At 47.6% G+C, this 18,196-nt stretch overlaps 1 protein-coding gene and 1 long non-coding RNA gene across 4 annotated transcripts in view; one reads left to right on the forward strand and one right to left on the reverse strand.

Annotated features, from left to right (window-relative positions):
* POU2F3 (POU class 2 homeobox 3) overlaps window positions 1-11,623 on the forward strand; it is a 42,487-nt gene extending 30,864 nt beyond the window's left edge. The window contains exons 6-14 of the mRNA XM_056322772.1: window positions 1,118-1,220; window positions 4,293-4,375; window positions 4,527-4,709; window positions 5,100-5,241; window positions 6,103-6,239; window positions 7,503-7,664; window positions 9,283-9,349; window positions 9,918-10,050; window positions 10,991-11,623. Coding sequence (XP_056178747.1) covers window positions 1,118-1,220; window positions 4,293-4,375; window positions 4,527-4,709; window positions 5,100-5,241; window positions 6,103-6,239; window positions 7,503-7,664; window positions 9,283-9,349; window positions 9,918-10,050; window positions 10,991-11,030 — 1,050 coding nt within the window. The 3' untranslated portion in view covers window positions 11,031-11,623. The remainder of the gene's footprint in view (window positions 1-1,117; window positions 1,221-4,292; window positions 4,376-4,526; window positions 4,710-5,099; window positions 5,242-6,102; window positions 6,240-7,502; window positions 7,665-9,282; window positions 9,350-9,917; window positions 10,051-10,990) is intronic.
* A 3,556-nt stretch (window positions 11,624-15,179) lies between these two features.
* On the reverse strand, window positions 15,180-18,116 carry LOC130141748 (uncharacterized). 3 transcript variants are annotated; one of them, XR_008819162.1, is made up of 3 exons: window positions 17,991-18,116; window positions 16,715-17,237; window positions 15,180-16,003 (listed from the first exon to the last, which is right to left on the reverse strand). It is a non-coding gene; the product is annotated as an uncharacterized LOC130141748 (long non-coding RNA). The 3 variants fall into 3 exon arrangements; XR_008819163.1 differs by having other exon boundaries at window positions 18,004-18,092; XR_008819161.1 differs by lacking the exon at window positions 17,991-18,116 and having other exon boundaries at window positions 16,715-16,847; window positions 17,084-17,539.
* Between the last annotated feature and the right edge of the window lie 80 nt (window positions 18,117-18,196).

Raw genomic sequence — 18,196 nt, forward strand, 5'->3', positions numbered from 1 at the left:
ACAACCATCCTTGAATATGTTGCCTCAGTCTGATTTATACCAGAGAAGATATTAATTCCTTGAGGGAATTTTTCTTTTCTAAGGTAAAAAATTGGAGTTTAGCGCTTAGCTCTTGTTAAGTTCTAGTGGGAGTTAGATACCAGAAGGCCACACAGCTGCTCAGTAATCTCTTCCCTCATTCTCTCGTGGGGTATTGAGATCCCTACACAATTCAGGGATCGTCTAATTTCCCCAAAGCTTCAAAACAGTTCTTGAGAAGCTCGAAGAGCTCATCTTATTGAGTAACAAGTTCCTTTAAAAATATACCTCTACAGACAGTTGGTCTTACTGGGGCTTTTTTTATGTGTGTGTCTACCCCAAGTAAATGCAAACTCTTAGCCCCTAATCCCAACAAAAGACGTGGGGTTTGGACCCCAGCACTATGAAAGAACACCAGGATGTAATCCTGCTCTCTCAGTACCTATTGCCTGTCCTGCTTAGTGCAGGGTGGGGAATTCCTGGCAGTACGTGGCAAAGAACAGGAAACCTTCGCGGAGCCGCTCACTGTGTTCGCTGCAATGCCTTTGCTGTTGCTGCAGAGCATCAGGCGCTGTGGGGAATCGCTTCTTTCCCACCTCAGCACACGGCTGGCTGGGACACTGGCCTTCTGCGGAGAGCAGGCTCTCCGTGTCTGTGAGATGGGACCATCAGCTGCACTTTCCTGTGTAATTTTAGGGAGTACACTTTCTCAAAACACATTTGCTGGAAGAAATTGAAATCCAAGAGGTTTCACTGTTACTTCTAACAGCTAGGTTTTGATTGCCAGTGCCTCAAAATTGTCATTGGCAAGAATTAACTTTTTCAGATAAAAGTAGACAGTTCTCCATGCCGATGCCTGTGTGTGAGCACAGAATTCTTCTTATACAGCTGAAAACTTCAGATCCCAGAGTATGTCTGGGTCTGTAGCTCTGCAGTGCATGAATTACCCTATTCCGGTGTGTTGGCAGCTAAGTGGAGAGTGTGACTGGGGTCAAGGATGGTATAAAAGAGCAAGGAAGCTTTGTGGGAGAGGTGATGCTGTGTGAAGAGCAGACATCTCTCAGTTTTGTTTTTCCTTATGTTTTTTTTTTCCCTGTAGGATATGAGCTCTCTTCACACCCTGCAGCAGCTTGTATTGCTTCCCGGTCACATGCAGTCAGTTCCCCAGTTTCTTCTGTCTCAGTCTCAGGCTGGGCAACAAGGTAAGAGCAAGAAGAGCTGAAAGGGGCATTGCTATAAGCAGATGCATATCGAGGAAAAACATTCTCATGTCTGTTGCTTTCATGTTCTCCGTTAAAGTTTTCCCGGCGTGACGGTGTCTGTTTCCCTGCTGTTACCAGCTGCATTTCCACCCACCTCCCCCCGTGCCGGTTCCCACACCCGGGGTGCTGATCCCGCTCCGGAGATGCTCCGGGCACCTGTGGCTTGTGCTGGCCAAGAGTGCCACCTTGGGGCCTGGTGGGATCCCACCTCTGAAACCAGAACAGCCCCCGCTGGGCCAGCCCTCCGCAGGGCTTCCAGAAAACGGGAGAGCTGGAGCTGAGGGAGAGTAAATCCAGAGAAGGAGCCGAGCTGCTCTGGTGGAAGAGCTGTGCTGGCACCCGGACAGTCTAACCTAGCCAGGAGCAACCCAGGGATGAGAGCCGAGAGGTTCGGGAATGCCAGTGGTTGTTCCCAAATCTCGCTCCAAGCCATGGAGAGGACAGGAGGTCCAACTACTTCTGAAACACAGTGTGATCAGCTCCATGAAAGGGATGAAAGGACTGAGGACCAAACTTTCTGTCTTTATGGCCGATATTTGTTATGGCATTTCTCCAGTGACAGGGATACAGGCATGCCATGGATGATGTTTTACGCTGCTTGTGGACAGACAAACACAGGCTCTGATCCAGATGCAAAGGGACTCGGGTCCTTTGCTCACATTCTTGATAGAGTCCAGCACAGAGGTCCCTGTGCTGGGACTCTATCAGAATTATTCAGAATTAAAACCTTAAAATATCTGTAGCTTGAACCTGCTGGCAAAGACTCTCCAAAAGAAAACCTGTATTGTAGGCAAATGTCAAACCTATTTCCCATTGACGGTGTATAAACTCTTCTCTCTGCCAAGTGATGCTGAGTGATGCATGAAGAAACTTTGTGTATACTTACCAATAATCTAGAATTTAGGGTTTTTTGAAATGGCAGGGTCAGGATAAACCATTGCCTACCGCCTGCCTTTATTCGTGTGCACTGGGAAACCCATTATACTGCAAAACAGAACTTGGTTCCTTGCATAGAGTTTCTTCTGTTCAGTGACTTCCCTTGGCATCTGTAACCCCTCCAACAGATGGCCACTTGTTTGGCTGTGACCCCTTTTGGTTCCAGTCCTTACCAAGTCTGGATATTCTGGCCGGTAACTGGCTTGTAGTGCAAGAGCACTTCCATTTGAATAGATGACTGCCAAGTTTTAACGATGCTTTGCCATGTGTGTGCACAGCCCCTGGGGAGTGGAAGTGAAGGCATAGGTTGGTTTTGTGGAATTAGTTGTTTGGTGCAGGTACAGGTGAAGTGTTCGTCATACCGAAGAGATGCACAAACTATTTCTGAAGTTGTCCCTGAAGTCACCATGGGAACACTCGCAATGGTTCCTGAGTTCTGACTGCTGGGCACATCAGTTCACAGATTTCATGGCCAAAGGGACTTGGCTGTGGGCTTAACCATCCCAAGAGCGCACGTGTTCTGCTTTGGTGTCTGTTTTAAAGCTGGCTTTAAGCTAGATAAGTTCCCAGGTCTGCTTGATTGTGCCCTGATGTGATTCATCGCACAGCCCTTCAAACAGCCAGCGCTGGCGGATTTCAACAGGGCGGGAGAGCTCTGTGCCATAAAGGTGGAAGCAAGCGGCCAGGTAGATGCTGGGACACTGTCAGCCAAAATATTGCTGCTGAAATCTTCATCTTACAAAAACACAGCCTCGGTCTCACCAGCTGTCAAACCGGTGATTCCTGAATCCAGTCCATAATTTTCTTTTGAGCTAGAGCTTAGCTTTCGCAAAGGTGTTCAATCATGATTTTAAAGACTCCAAATGACAGAGCATCTGCCATGTCCCTAGGCAAGCCATTCCAGTGATTAATTACCTTCACTGTTAAAAATGTGCACCTCATTACCAGCCTGCATTTGAAATTCAAAGTTGTTCCAGCATTAGAGGAGGCTTATTGAAGCACCAATCTAAATAAATAAATGGGAGCCTGCACATTCAGATCTAAATTAAAAAAGGAAAGACAGAAAGAGGGAGAGGTGGGGGAATGATTGATTCTGGAGATAATATTTTTTCCTTTTTTTTTTTTTGCAGAAATCCATAAATTTCTACAGTTTTCCCTGTAATTGTCATTCATAATCAATAGAATATATTGACTGTTTCAAGAAAGGTTATAAATCCTCACTAAATTCTATAGGCTTCACCCACAACAGACTTGAAGAACATAACTAAGGTTCTAGGAAGCTACAATGCTTTGGTCACTACTTAATCCTTTAGGACGTTTCCTGTAAGAGGTATAGGCTTGGACTTGGCAGTTTGTCAACTAAATAATTATGCAGTCCCCATAAATACGAGTTTTTGTTAGTTTTATAGATTTTCCTTTTTCTTTTCATCATTTCGTGCCAGTTTTTATATTTGGAAAGAAATTCAATTTATTTGAAATACAGTAGCGTGGAAAAGAAAGGGTCAGATGGCTTCAAAATGAACTTCAAAAATGAAATGTATAGTAGAAAGCAGAGTGGAGAGGCTCATGAGATTAACTGTAGGATCAGGATTTTTTTTAATGAGATCAAGTGGCTGAAAGTTGGAGTCAGAAAAGCTTATGTTGGAAATAAGACACACATTTTCTTTAGCAGCTACAATGATGAAGCACTGAGGGAGATCACCACTAAGGATGTAGTAAATTCTCTGCTTCTTGGTGTGTAAAATCAAAGTTAGATGTCTACGTAAATTGTCTCTGCCCTAGTCCAGCCTTAGGTTAACGAGCTACATGCGGGGATCAATGGATGAGATATTTTACCTGTATCATTATTGTAATAATCCCTTTCAGGCTAAAAAGCCATGAAAAGAACCTTTACTTTCTCTTACTCTAGCTCAGAGCCATCCACATTTGTAAGGGCTGAAATGCTGCTATTTTGAAAGAGAGCTAATGAACCTTGTCCCTCTGCGCTTCGCGAGCCTGCCCTGCGCAGCAATGCCCAGCTGCCCGCGTGCTGGTGCAGGAGCTGCTCTGATCACACGTGTCTCTTTCTCTCCTCAGCTTTGCAGCCAAACCTCCTCTCCTTCCCTCAGCAACAGGGCAGCCTTCTCCTCTCCCAGCCGGGACCCAGCCTGGCATCACAGGTAACTTGCCTCAACATGCAGTCCAACGCGCCGTCCCACCCTGAGAAGCACCCATCTACAAAAGCGCTGCTTCGTTAAGGGCAGATGGCAGAGGAAGCAGTGTGCTTCCCTGGTGTTGTGACTCTGTGCGTCTTTGCTGCGGTTTTAACAGGCTGTGGGCCGTTCTGGACTCCCTGGCTCGTCAGTTGAACCCCATTTGGATGTACCCCAGCACTTGCAAGTGGCAAAGCACCTAACTCCATCAGGGGCATCTGAGGAACCCAGTGACCTGGAGGAGCTGGAAAAGTTTGCTAAGACTTTCAAACAAAGGCGGATCAAACTGGGGTTCACGCAGGTGAGCAGCCTCGTCCATGGTCAGGGCGGTGTTGCTTGTGGTGTGGACATGTGGGGCTGGGGGATGTTGTGGCAGAGGCACAGATGGAGGAAGGGCTGGAGTAGGTACAGTCTGGCTTGCTTTGGAGCATCCTCTTCCAAACACATGAAGAGATAACCCCTTCCTAATACTTCATTACCACGACCTCATTATCACAACTGCTCCAATACACAGAGGCTCAGGGGGTGTGGGGCAAATTCCCGTGGGAAGAGAAGTCACACTTTCTCTGGAAGGCAGGTCGTGGGAACCAGGCTGAGCCTATTCTGGAAGCAACTTGAGAGGCGGTCTGAGAGCAGGAAGCTGTGAGGGGCTTTTCTGAGCTCATGTTGTGATTTGGATCTTCTCTGGCAGGGTGACGTCGGACTTGCCATGGGGAAGCTCTATGGCAATGATTTCAGCCAGACCACCATTTCCCGCTTTGAGGCTCTCAACCTGAGCTTTAAGAATATGTGCAAGCTCAAACCCCTGCTGGAGAAGTGGCTGAGTGATGCAGGTAGGTGACATGACATGCAGAAATGCCACCAGTCTTGGCCAGGACAAGAGGATCCATCCAGGGAGCCTCCAATAAAAGCCAGGAAATATGGAGCTGGAGCTAAGGCCTCTCAGATCCCAGACTGGATCACACAGCAGGCTGCATAGCCACCTCAGTGGCAAACCACATCTGTCCTTTCTCCCTGGCAATATGGGAATTGCAATTCCGTGTCTGGGGCAGTCCCTTCCTGCACTGCCTCTTGCTCTGTTGCATGGCCTGGGGCAGATCATTTCACCCCGGTCCATTTGGTCCCTCCCTGTGTAAACTGGAAAGAATAGGAAGGGACTTCTAAAGTTCTCAGCGATTAGCCCACGAGCTATAATTAGAAAAGGAAGATGTCACTGCAAGGGGAATCCCCAGCAGCAGCAGGATTGGGCTGGTGTCCTCTGCTGGCTGCGAACCACTGCAGCAATGCCATCAGCCCTTCAGGCATCGCACGTTGGTCAATGTATCACGTCAGGTGTTTCAGCTCTATGAGGCTCGATCCAAGTGATGTAAGTCAACATCTTCAACTGTGTGAAATCATTAGAAAATGTGTGTTCCACATCAAAGCAGGCTGGAAATCAAGCTAGAAAAAGGAAAAATAGTGTTGATTGAAATTTTAGCGCTCTTACTTCTTTCCTGATTTGGACAAGATCATTGATGATTTGGACAAGATCATGATGAATTGCTGGAGCAATTTTAATCATCCTCAGAGGAAGGGTCCACAATGTAGGGACACTTTACTTACTTTAGGAGGTGCCATGGTTCCCAGAAAGGATCTAGGAATGGAAATAATTCGTTATTTTCTTGCGTATCTCTCTTGCCTCCCTCTTTCCCCAGAATCTGCTCCTTTGGATTCTTCCATGAGCACTCCCAACTCCTACCCCTCAGTGAATGAGATGTTTGGACGGAAAAGAAAGAAGCGAACCAGCATTGAGACCAACATTCGCTCCACGCTGGAGAAAAGATTTCAAGATGTGAGGGGAAAATCTTTCAGTGTGTTGTGAACTCTCTCAGGGTTTGGCATTTTCTAGGTCATATCAGCACTGAACCCTCGGAAAGAGATCTCCTTGTTTGTTTTGACAGCAGGTTAAAAAAAATGCTTGAAGGGGTTAGCAGGAAAAGCGTCAAAAGCAAGGAAATCAGACCCAATTATTTCCTTGGTAAATGTTGTTTTAAAGGAATGACAATTCCATCACCACACCTGCCCATCGCTGCCCACTGCTCAGCGCCGTAGGGGAAGCCCACCCCCTGCACCCACCGCTGCTCTTTGCGAGTTGCAGGCGCGGGCAGGGGACCCGTGAGGCCGTGGTGCCCTACAGAGCAGGTGCCCCATTAAGTGGGTCTTGGGAGACCACAGAACTAGTTGCTCCAGCTATTGCTGCTGAATCATTTCCGAAGTGGAGCCTTTTACTTTTTAAGCTTCAGAATTTTCAAGAAAAATCACTGCAGAGAGCAGAGCTTTAAATAGGTAGGACTAAATTATGCACCAGAAATTTTTCATCAAAACTGGTTTTGACCAGCTCTCATTTTTTCTTGGTTTCTCCCTCATATCTGATCATATCAAAATTTCCTCCTAAGACTGTTAATGCGAACAAAAGACAGTCTTTATCAGATCGTTATGAGTACCTTAGTTTTTAGCTAGTATGAGGCATTCTTTGTAATGGGAAGACTGTCTTGGCATCCATGCTAGGTGGTTTTGACCCTCAAGTCTCCAGCTCAGGTCAAAATCCTCAGAGCTGTCGAATGCACCAGAAAGTAAGTGACTCAGAAGAAAGGATAGGTGCTATTATTTCCCTTCATGAATGAGGGATGGAGGAAGAAACAGAAGAAATGGCTTTTCTGGGATGGCGCAGGTAGGCGTACAAACAGCACCCCGAGCTTGTGTCTCCTGTGTAGTGATAAGAAGACCACCAGCCATTAGCTTCCCCCGAGCAATGATTTAGGGTGCTGTTAAGATCAAAAAGCATGGTGCTTTATGCAATAACAGGGCCAGGTAGGTGACTCATCCCCCACTGATTCCATGAGATTTGGTGTTGAATCAGAAGCACTTTCTGGTTCATAGAACATAATCTCTCACCAAATATTTACCCTTTGTCTTGGAAGGAAATTTTCTCCCTTCCTCAGTTTACAGCCAACGCCACCCCTGTCCTCTGCCCTTCCAGCAGCAGAAGCACGCACTGATGCTGTGAGTTACGGCTCGCCAGGGCTTTCTTTAACCTCCTGCCCTTTCTCAGCAGAACCCCAAGCCCAGTTCAGAGGAGATATCCTTGATAGCAGAGCAGCTCTCCATGGAAAAGGAGGTGGTTCGGGTCTGGTTCTGCAACCGGCGCCAGAAGGAAAAGCGGATCAGCTGCCCGATGCCATCCCCCATTAAATCACCTATCTACAATTCCAGACTGGTGAGAGACTTTGGATTAAGGATGACATCCTACGTGCCATCCCAGACAAGAAGAGAAAAGGGTGGGGGGATGCAGCGGGGCTTGCTGGGAAAGGAAACAGGACAGGACATTTCCTTGTACACACAAGTCCCTGAGATGCTGGCAAGCCCACTCCACCGTCCGGTGGGGGACCACACCTGCAGGAGTGTGCAGGGAGGCAGCTGGGCCAGCCACGGACCAGGCATGTGCTCAGCATCCCAACTTGATTGGAATCTCATGCCCACACTTACAGAACATTTATTTTTATTCTATTAATGACAGCAACAGAAAGAAAATACAAGTTTCCTAGAAGGTACCGATCAGTTTAATTGTAGGATAATTTATCCAAATAGGGGTGCTGTCCCAAACCTTTTCATCCTGAGAATGGTAAATCAAAGCTTTCCTAAGTTAGTGGAGGAGGAATCAGCATTCCATGGAATAAGAATTACATCCACTCATGTTAATTTAGTTGTTAACTCTGAAACCTAATGGTAACCATTTACATATCTGTTTGGTTTACATCTGTGCAGAAATGCAGAATACACTTCAGTAGTGCTAATTGTCCTTCTCTCATCTTGTACATTCACATTTGGGCAGGCATATTTTCAGTGCCAGGAAGGATGAGGAAAACAGAAACTGTTGTGAGAGTTGGTGAAAGTGTGTCCTTGTTATCTACTGTCAGTGGCTACTGTGGATAATAAGCCAACATTGCATTTCTGCTACTTAATAGTTGCTTAGTTGCTGCCACCTATAAAAGTGGCAGGAACCTCCCTACGGTGGTGTTAACGCTGGAGCACATGTGAGTGGGAGGGAGCGTATGCATTTGAAAGCAATATTTTATCTTGAAATCTTTTGGGTTTTGGAATTATCCATCAGAAGGCAGGAAAACATCATAAGAAGTTTGGTCACTTGTTGCACAACAGACTTGATCTACAGTCACAAGCACAAAATGCTGCTTGCAAGCCATGAATTTTTAAGGCAGCTGCTTTGGTGAATAATTTTCCTGTGATGCATTGTACAGAGTATGCCTTTGCTCATCAGTCATTCTGAACAACGTGTTGCTTTTAGTTAAAGTATCACAGTGGAACAACAAATGCCCCTGGCTCGCTTCGATTGCAGCCACCAAATTAGTAATAGTCACCTGAGAATTCTCACCCATCAAGAACTCCCTAAAGGAAAAGGGATTATTTGTGCCCAAGACCAGAGTGAACTGGGAAGTTTCAGATTGAGAACATCCAGTCTGAAGCACCCAAAGGACAGTGGCTCCTACCCACTGGATCTCAGGACTCCAAGAAAGTTTGGCTTGCATTTGATAATTTCAGGTCTTTCCATAGGTGATCTAATCCATATAGGATTTAGACCTATAAAGAGAGTGTTGGGCACATGTAACGCTCATTCTGGTTCCTTTCCCTGGCCCTGGATTTGAGAATGGTGCTTCCACACTGGAATATGAATAGAAATATCTGTGGGAGCCTCAGATGTAGACAAGAAGTCTGCCCGGGAGTGAGCGCACTCTGAAGGGAATGTGAAAGGAGTGGCATTTTGTGATCTACGTCCTCATAGTGCCAACTGCTTACTGTTTGCTTCTGTTTCTCTCTAGGTCTCTACCTCAGGGTCCTTGGGGCCCCTCTCCGTCAATCCAGTGCATAGCACCATGCCTGGGACTGGTAAGCCGTGAGAAACCTCTCACTCACCATTCCTTCCTTCCTTCCTCTGCTTTGGCTCTCTGACTACTTGGTGTCTAGGTCACGTTTGCAGGCCACTCTTATTAAGACCCTTGGGTTTGGCCAGGGAAAGTATCCCCACGTTAGTGTATGGGGATAAGAACAGCCGAGTCTTTCTCTTGGCTGGAATGAAGCCATGGAAAGCTTCCTGGGCATGATAACATTCCCAGGTTAATCCTGGGCAAATTTTACTGGAGTGTTCAGGTTTGGGAGCCAGGCACACCTAGAAGCCAAACAGCAGGAGTGCTTGGGGGTAGGTTACTTCATGTCTTCAGCCGAACATTGTCAGGTCTCCTTCAAGAAGCGCGATTCACAGTAATCACCGAGAGCGCAGCCCTGGGGACCCCCAGCACCTCCTCTGTGCTGGGGCACGGATTCTGCTCGGTGCTGCAGGGCAGTGACTCAGATGAGCAGCAGGATGGGCATGAGATACGGTGGAAGTGTTTGGGCTTGGGCTGTCCTAGGCAGGAGGAGGAGATCCCAGTCTTACTCTGCTTTCTCTGCCACACAGTAACATCATCGTGTTCCCCAGGGAATTCCAGCAGGCCCTCGTCCCCTGGCAGTGCACTGCATGCCAGCAGCCCCGCCACAGCCCAGAGCAACTCCAAAGCTGCGATGAACTCTTCTGGTTTCAACTCTTCAGGGTAAGGCAGTGGGGGCCACAGCTTGCCCCTTGGCAAGGGCATTGGAGGGCTTGGGAGAAAAGTCATGGGGCCTTAGAGAAGAATCCACAAGCCCTTAGAGACTCCAGCGATGTGGAGCTATGCAGTGGCATGATCTTACATGAACCTTTGCATCTAACCTGAAGCTTCTTGGGATATGGCTATTTTTCTACTCAAATAGTAAATCAAGTTTTGGCTAAAAAAAACACACTGGGTAAAGAAAGGGAAAAAAAACCCCAAACCAACCAAAATCTGAATAAAAACACTGGCCATAAGGACTGTCCTAAACTAGGTCCCTGTGTGGAGGAAGCAGAGGAAGGCTTATTTTGCTGTTTCTGCTTGGATAAGCCCCTCCACAGCCAGTTTTCTCTCCTGCAGTGCCACCCAGAGAGCTCTGCTGCAGGGTAACTATTCCACAGAGGCAGATGAAACAAGAAGAAAGATTTTCCTCTGCCCTGCCTTTAGATGCTACGACAGCACCAAGCCACGCATACGGGCTCAGAGCCCTTCTGGTTATTACACTGAACATGCCTCTGCCACTGTCTGTGCTGGTCAGGCCTCTCTGCGTTTGTAGTTTCTGCTGCATCGCATCAAGGATGCTGTTAGTAGAAGGCAGCAGAGAGCGGAGGGCGTTCCCCATAGCTGCTGGGCTTTCTGAGTCACGGATTGTCCTGTGCCACAAATCAGACCTCCTCTCACATGGAGGAAGTCCAACAGCCAGGTAGTGTGTGAAATCACGAGCACAATGCAAGATGTTGCTTAGAAAGCCAAGGGGTTTGCTATGAGTTTCCTATAGGAGCAAAGGGTCACTCGCTGCCTGCCAAGTCAAAGAAAGGTTACAAATGGAATAATGATTTTTATGTCAAAGGGAAACTGTGAACAACATGGCAATTGTAGCTCTTATTCCCTGTGTTGCAAACAGATCTTGGTACCGATGGAATCAACCTACCTACCTCCACTGAGATGACTCCTCCATCCTGTATAAAAGGAGCTCTGACTTCTAGCTATGGACCAACTTCTCTAGGAACAATGCTTGGGGCAATATCTGGCGTTCCGGTGCCTTCAAAACACTGCCAAATGAAGGTCTTGTTTAAGGGAACCCACAGCAGCAGAACTCTCCAGGGACTCAAACTGCAGCCGACCTCCCCCAAGGATTCTCAACGCCAACAGTGACATTATAACCCTCTTCCAGGCATTCACTTCAAGAACGAGCCCTTGCTTAGCACTATTAGCATGAAACACTGCCCTCTGCTAGCAAATCTCTGCATTCACACTGGATTGCCTGGCAGTCCCTAATCTGGAAGGATTTCTATCAGGACCCTCTTTTCCCCTCACTCATTTCAGAGCTTCCCATAAGAAGGGTCTATCATGCTGTTACTATCACGCACACACACCACAAACCCCCAAACTGAGCCGAGGTTACCCACTTCATTTCACCAGAGACCTGTGTCCAGATGTGTGAGCCTTGGTTTTCGACTGACTTCCAAGGTCAATGGCACTGTGCTTTATCCACTACCAAACTCGCTTTGCTTTGAGCCATTCTGCTCTGTTTCTAAAGGCGCTTCCCCCCCCCCCGCCCCATTTTTCTTGCCCCCCCCCCCCTTTTTTTTTATTAAGTATTTTAGAGCCTTCTTATTTTTTCCTTTTAAAAAAATGGTTGTCTTTTGCAAAATTTGTGTCCAGGTCTTGTTATTGTTCACAGCTGGCCTCACTGCCCCACTGGAGGATGTCACTGTTCGAAAACCTTGGGTGAACTTCTGACTCGTTGAACACAAAAGCAGTTTGCGTTGATTTGATGGGACAAGGATTAGTCTTGACCTTCCCTTCTTTCTTTTATTCATCCTTTGGGTTTTATCTGATACCAAACGAGAACAACCTCTCTGGTGTAGAGGTGTGCATGTGTCCTGAGCTTTCCTGCACTGTAAGTAATGTAGCTTGCCTGTTCTCTGCAGCATGCTCTTCTGTTCCTGGGAGGACAAGTTGTATTGCTCAGGTGTGAATCTTGATGTTTGTGTGTGCAAGGAATTTCTTAATTTCATGAGATGCCAAAGTGTAGGAAACTTCAACTTTCGCAGCAAATCACCAGGGAAATTGTTGTTACTTTGTGACTCTCCACTTGAGAAGAGGTAGATATTTAATTTTGTTAAAGTAGACTTGAGTAATACAAATTCCTGGTCAGGTTGTCTATGGGTACAAGTAATTAATTCAGTGGAACTAGAGTAAATTAATATCTGGTTCACAGATTGTAAATAGTCATTTTTGAGTAGTAGTCTTTTTTTTCTGATGGCTTTTTTTTTTTTTTTGTAAACGTGAGGTTTTTGGGGTTTTTTAAGTAAAAATTATCCTTTGTCACTTCTGGGGGGGGGGGGGGGAAACATTTGATCCATTGTTTCTTATCCTGCTCCTGCAGTCCTGTGTGATGATTTATTGCCATAGGGAGTCTATGGACCTTCAGAGTTTACCAGCTACCTTTACACAAAGTATTGAACCCTACATGCACATTGTATATAGAACCGCATTTGTTGCTTTGAGTGAGGTTTTGTTATAGAAGCAGACACCGATAGTAATGAGAAAGGACTGGAAAAAATAAGGTAACATTTCTTGAAAAATGAAAACTAAGAAAAATATTTCTTTTTTAAAAAAACACTAAAATAAGTTTTTCAAAATGTTCTAACACAAAAAAGGGAGAAACTGTATTTGTTTCCTGGATTCCCTACCCCCACTCATTCACCTCTGAAACACTCATCATATCTGTTTTTCAGTTGAAAAAACATTAAAATTAAATGAAACCTTTTTTTTTCCAACAAAATCTGTTGTGATTTCAAACACATTTTATGTTGGGAAAGCAAGAAATGTAGATGGGAAGTATTAATCTAACTTTCCTGATGGCTATGGCCCTTCTTTCTGCCATTAATTACATTTTCTTACATGCTTGGAGGGTTGATTTCAAGCCTTGTTCTCCATTGCTTTCCAACTATATTTAGGGATGTGAAAGGAGTTATTTGCATATAATCATGGTAAAGCTAAGCTGTGACAGTCTGGTGCAGCTGCATGGGTGAGTGTTCTTGGCAGATTTCTTAAGGTTCCCATTGCTGTCTCTAACAGGGATTTCCCCGCGAGAACTGTCTCCTACAGCCAGAGTGACAGGAATTAAAGATGACAGCTTTTTCTGTGGTGTGCCTTAATCACAGGATTCTTGAGGAAAAAACAAATTCTCCTCCAGCCAAGAGAATGATACGACAACAGTATTTCAAAGCAACTGTGCTACAACAACTGCCTTAAACTCAGCCAGCTGTTCGCTAGGTCAGCTGCAGGGACGGATCGTAGCATCACAGAACCATTTAGGTTGGACAAGACCTTTAAGATCATCGAGTCCAACCGTTACCCCAGCACCGCCAAGCCCACCACTAAACCACGACCCTAAGCACCACATCTACATGTTTTTTAAAACACCTCCAGGGATGGTGACCCCACCACCTCCCTGGGCTGCCTGTTCCAGGGCTTGACCACCCTTTCAGTGATGGTGCCAACATGCCCCCCCTGTGCAGACTGACCCCTGTCATTTCCTCCATGGGATTGCTTGTGATGGTGGGCTCCCACAATGAGCTAAGGCAAGCTTTGCAGACACAGCACCACCCGCCCAGCTGCCCTCCCGCACCGGCTCTGTCCTGCTGGAAAAGTCTGCCCGATCGCTGCCAAATGCTACTAGTGGAAGATCTCTAGAAATGAATGTACTCATGTGTACACAACCAGGGGACTGGTAACTGGTTTTATTCACACACAAGATCTTTGTTACTGGGTAGAGAATTGGGGTTGATACTACATTTATGTATTTTTCCAGATTAATTTCCATTAATTTTGTGTAAGCAAATGAGTTAAACAGGCTGGGAGGTTGGTGGGGTGAGACTAAGGGATCTGTACTAAAATGGTGGAGGGTAGGAGAAACAGGATGAAAAACTCAGCAAAATTTTTTTTTTGCTTTCTAACTAAAATGTGCTAGCGTTTTATTGGTTTTGTTGAAAGAAACCTTTCCAGAGTTACGTTTCTTTCTTATCTGATCTAAAAGATTAGAAAAAAGTATACTTTCATGTGAAAATTTCAATTCTGTTGTAGTTTAAAAGAAGTCCATTCAGAAAGCCAGTCATTGACCTGTCCTCATGTTCAGATAAAGCATGTGGAAGGAGAATTCCCTCTTCTCTCCCTGGCTGGGGTGGCACCAGCCCCACGTGCTAAGACAAGCCGATGTGCGTTGACAACTCAATCGCACAGGCTGAACCCTGCCAGGTGCATCGCTATGGGTTTGTGGCCGTGGAGAAGGGATGCTGCAAGGGATGTCCTAAGGGAGAGGTGCAGGGGATAACTGGCCAGCTCACAGCCGCTCCCTCCAGGCGCTGCCTTTCCTCAGGCCTTTCCACTGAAGCACCTCAGTGGAGCTCCTGTGAGGGCTGGCCAGCACCACGAGAGGAGGATGGAGGATGAAACAATCTTTTTTTTCATGCCAGCCTAAGAAGTGATTTGCATGTGACTGTTCACTGAGCGTGCTGCAATGCTATGAATAAAGTCAGCAGGATCTGGATTTGGACCAAACAACAGCCCTGGCTAGGGATGAAAAAGAGGGGTGGCTGGCTGCTGCTCTGTGATTATAAAGACCCTTTAAGAAGCTTCCAACTTTTTAAGCAATAATTTTACAATCCTTATTCAAAGCCAGTTCCATATGAAAAAGATGTTCAAGTGGCATGAAGGGATCTTGCTCCAGCCTCTCCCTCCTAAGATACAGCCCCTCTTAAAATTAATACTCTGCACAATGGAACCAAATGCATCGCAGGATGGCATGTTGCTAAGACATTGACACTCTCTCTTTTCCTTTTTTTTTTTCCTTTTTTTTTTTTCCTTTTGGCTATTATGAATATCTAAAGATTAGCAGATAGGAAAAATAATTTTTAAACTACTGATCTGTACCTTTGGGACACCCTGTCTTTTTTAATTTCCTGCATGATCTTGGACAAATGACTTGATCCCCAGTAGGCGACGGTGATGACAGTCCTTCCCTTCTCCCAGTCCTCAGCTTGTACTAACCAGCACAGTTCATGAATGATGAATATCACAGCTGATTCTGTTGCCATTCATCATAGAAGACATTTATTACACTGACCCTTGGCAAAGCTCTAGTTTCCAGCTCATTTCTATTGTTAAAAATCTCGAGTCATTTCATAGATTCTAAGCAATTACATAAAAGCTCAGAAGTGACCATTCTGCTTGCCCTCATAACCCTAGCCTGCAAATTTTACTCGGTAACTCCTACGCTAATCCTGTACCTGGTAGCTGAGCTGTAACTTGGCTACTGGTTTCAGTAGTCAGTTGACACTCTCCTTAAACACTTGGTAAAGGCTCCCAGAGGTTTGTGAGCCTCTTTGTCAAAAGACACCAAAAACAAAATTATGAAAGGCAGCAAACTATCTACAATAATATATTTACAAGTTACTGTACATGTATGCACCCTTATAGTACTGAATAGATACAACAGCATCAAAATCTGGCTCTTAACTGACAAGGACTGTTACATTTATTTTTCAGAAGTTTCCTCAGGTAATTTGCTCCCACAAAAACAGCACTGCCTACATTTTGGAATATTATTTCTGAAAGCTGGGAAGGTAATTACAAATGTATTAAATGCTGAATAACGGTACCTGCACATTAGTACTGCAGCTGAGATCAAAGCCAAGCTGCGCCAGGTGTTGTGCAAACACATCATGAGAGCTGATCTCAACTGAAAAGTTTACAAACACAATAACAAATCTCTCAGATTTTATTGATAAACTGGTCCTGAACAGGAAAACAATCCCTAGCAGATTGTACGTTTCACAAAAAGCTACAGTTGGAAGGGAAAGGTCTTAATTCCTGTCTTCTAGGGATACTTCCAGTCTCACAGGAGCATCTAAGGGATTAAAAATAAACAGAGCAGGAAATTCCAGCTTTCCAAGAGTAAGAGTCACCTCCCACAGCCATAGATAAGCAATGCAGGGAACAATTGCTCACCAGCAGGTGCCTCACAGTGGCTATAAGACCTCACGTAATCTCCTGAACTACCTGGGCTGCTACCAAAGCAGCCCTTGTGCAACAGCCTCCACGCTCTGTCCCTGCTCTTCTCCTGAGAAGAGCTCCTCCGCGCTCCTCCGCGCTCCTCCACCGTTAGGACTCAAGCATCAGCGCCGTGCACCCCAGGAGCGAGTGAAGAGGCAGCTGTCAGCTGAGTCCCTGTCTAAAAACATCTCTGTGGGTCCCCCATCCCTACCGCCTGTGAGTATAAGGGGTGCAACCCCATTCATCTTTTGTTTTTATCTGTGGTCTGGTCATTCATAAGCTCTCTGGAGAAATAAGCCAGATGCCACTCAGCTCCAAAATCAAATCATGCCCTTGGAAGTTACGGTCTCTAGTTCCTGCTCTTAGCCAGAGAGGACTGAACTGACACCCTCAGAATATAGAAGGGACAAATCCTCCCGACTTTCCTTTCTGCTGACAGACGCTCGGATGCGTATTGGCGATGCTCTCCTATTGATGACTGACATCAGGGGTGACTTTTCCACTGAACTGCTGTAGCAACTCCAGTGCTCAAAGCGAGTGTGCAGACTCAGAGGAGGTGGGGTACCTGATACATCCACGGTGTTTAGCAGTGTCCAAGTTCAAGAAAGACAGGGCTGGAAAATTAACAATTTGCTGTTGGTATTTAATTTCTTCCATTGTTTATTCCCCTTTCTTTCCTCCTCTTCCTTCCTTTCCACCTGCAAGGAGAATGAGTGCAAGCTGGGAGAACGTGGCTTGATTCCTTGCCCTTCCCGGTTTTCCCTGTGGCCTGAAGGGAGACTTTGGGCATTTCTAAGTGTCCAGATGATTCCATCAAGTGCCCTCATCACTCCTGATGCTCACAGCCTTGGGACTTACAGTCCTGGTAGAATTAGCATAGGTCCTAGCACTCCGATGCAATGCCTTCATCGGCTGAGCTTAAGCTCCGGCTCACCTTTGCAGACACCAGCAGGGACCAGCTCCCGAGCTGCCGTGGGACCCCGCTGCTCTGTGCCGGGGGTCCCTGCCTGCGCAGCCTGGGGCTTGCTTCAGAGCAGGGGCCAAGGCGTCGGCAGAGAACTCTGAGCATCCTGTAACCCACAGTGCAACTAGAAGCATATTTTGATGTGTTACCAGAGCTTGTAGAACACAGAGAAAGGTCCTGCGGAGTGCTGCATGTGACAGGCCTAAGTGACCACAATGGGGCCTGTCCCGCTCCGAGCGCTCGGGGTCACCCCCAGCACCGGGCGCTTGTGGCTGCAGAGGGGGGTCGGGGGGTCTGGGGGCCACAACCTCCTTTCGGCAGTTTTTAAAGCAAATTGAATAAACAGAAATTGCAGGTACCGGCCTGGAGCCGGCTGTCAGGGCTGGGAGGAAGCACAGCCCTTTCCTGGTGCCTCGCTCCTGCTCTGCCCAGCCCCGGTGCTCAGCCCAGCCCCGGTGCTCAGCCCCAGCCCAGCTCCGCGCTCACTCATCCTGCTCTGCGTGTCCTGCGCCGCCGCTCCCCGCGCAGCCCGCACCGCCCCCCGTGCATCCCGCACGCCCCCGCGCATCCCTCGCCGCTCCCCGCACCGCCCCCCGTGCATCCCGCACGCCCCCGCGCATCCCTCGCCGCTCCCCGCACCGCCCCCCGTGCAGCCCGCACCCCCCCGCGCATCCCGCACCGCCCCCCGCGCCCGGTCGTCCCAGCCTCCCCCCACAGCCCCGTAGCGCGGCGCTGCCCACCGTGACCCACCCCGGCCCCTGCGGGGACGCCCGGCGCAGCGCAGCCGCCGCTTTTACAAATACCCCCACCCCCGCGGGACGGGGGCACCTTCCCCCGGCCTGGCCCCGCGGGACCCCCCCACCGCACCCCCCCTCACCCCAGAGAAACACCTCCAGCCGCAGGGGAGCCCGGGGACCCCGCGGGGAGGCTCAAACCGGCGGGGGTGGCCCCCAAGCGCCTGCCCCGGTGTCCCCTCGGCCGCGCTGCCGGCGGCAGGGTGCCCCCCGGGCCGAACCGGGCCGGGCGGCGGGGCCGGGGCGCGGGAGGAGCCCCGGGGGGCGCGGAGCGGACCCTCCCCGGCGG

The sequence above is a fragment of the Falco biarmicus genome, chromosome 20 (genome assembly GCF_023638135.1).
Source record: "Falco biarmicus isolate bFalBia1 chromosome 20, bFalBia1.pri, whole genome shotgun sequence".
Classification (NCBI taxonomy): domain Eukaryota; kingdom Metazoa; phylum Chordata; class Aves; order Falconiformes; family Falconidae; genus Falco; species Falco biarmicus.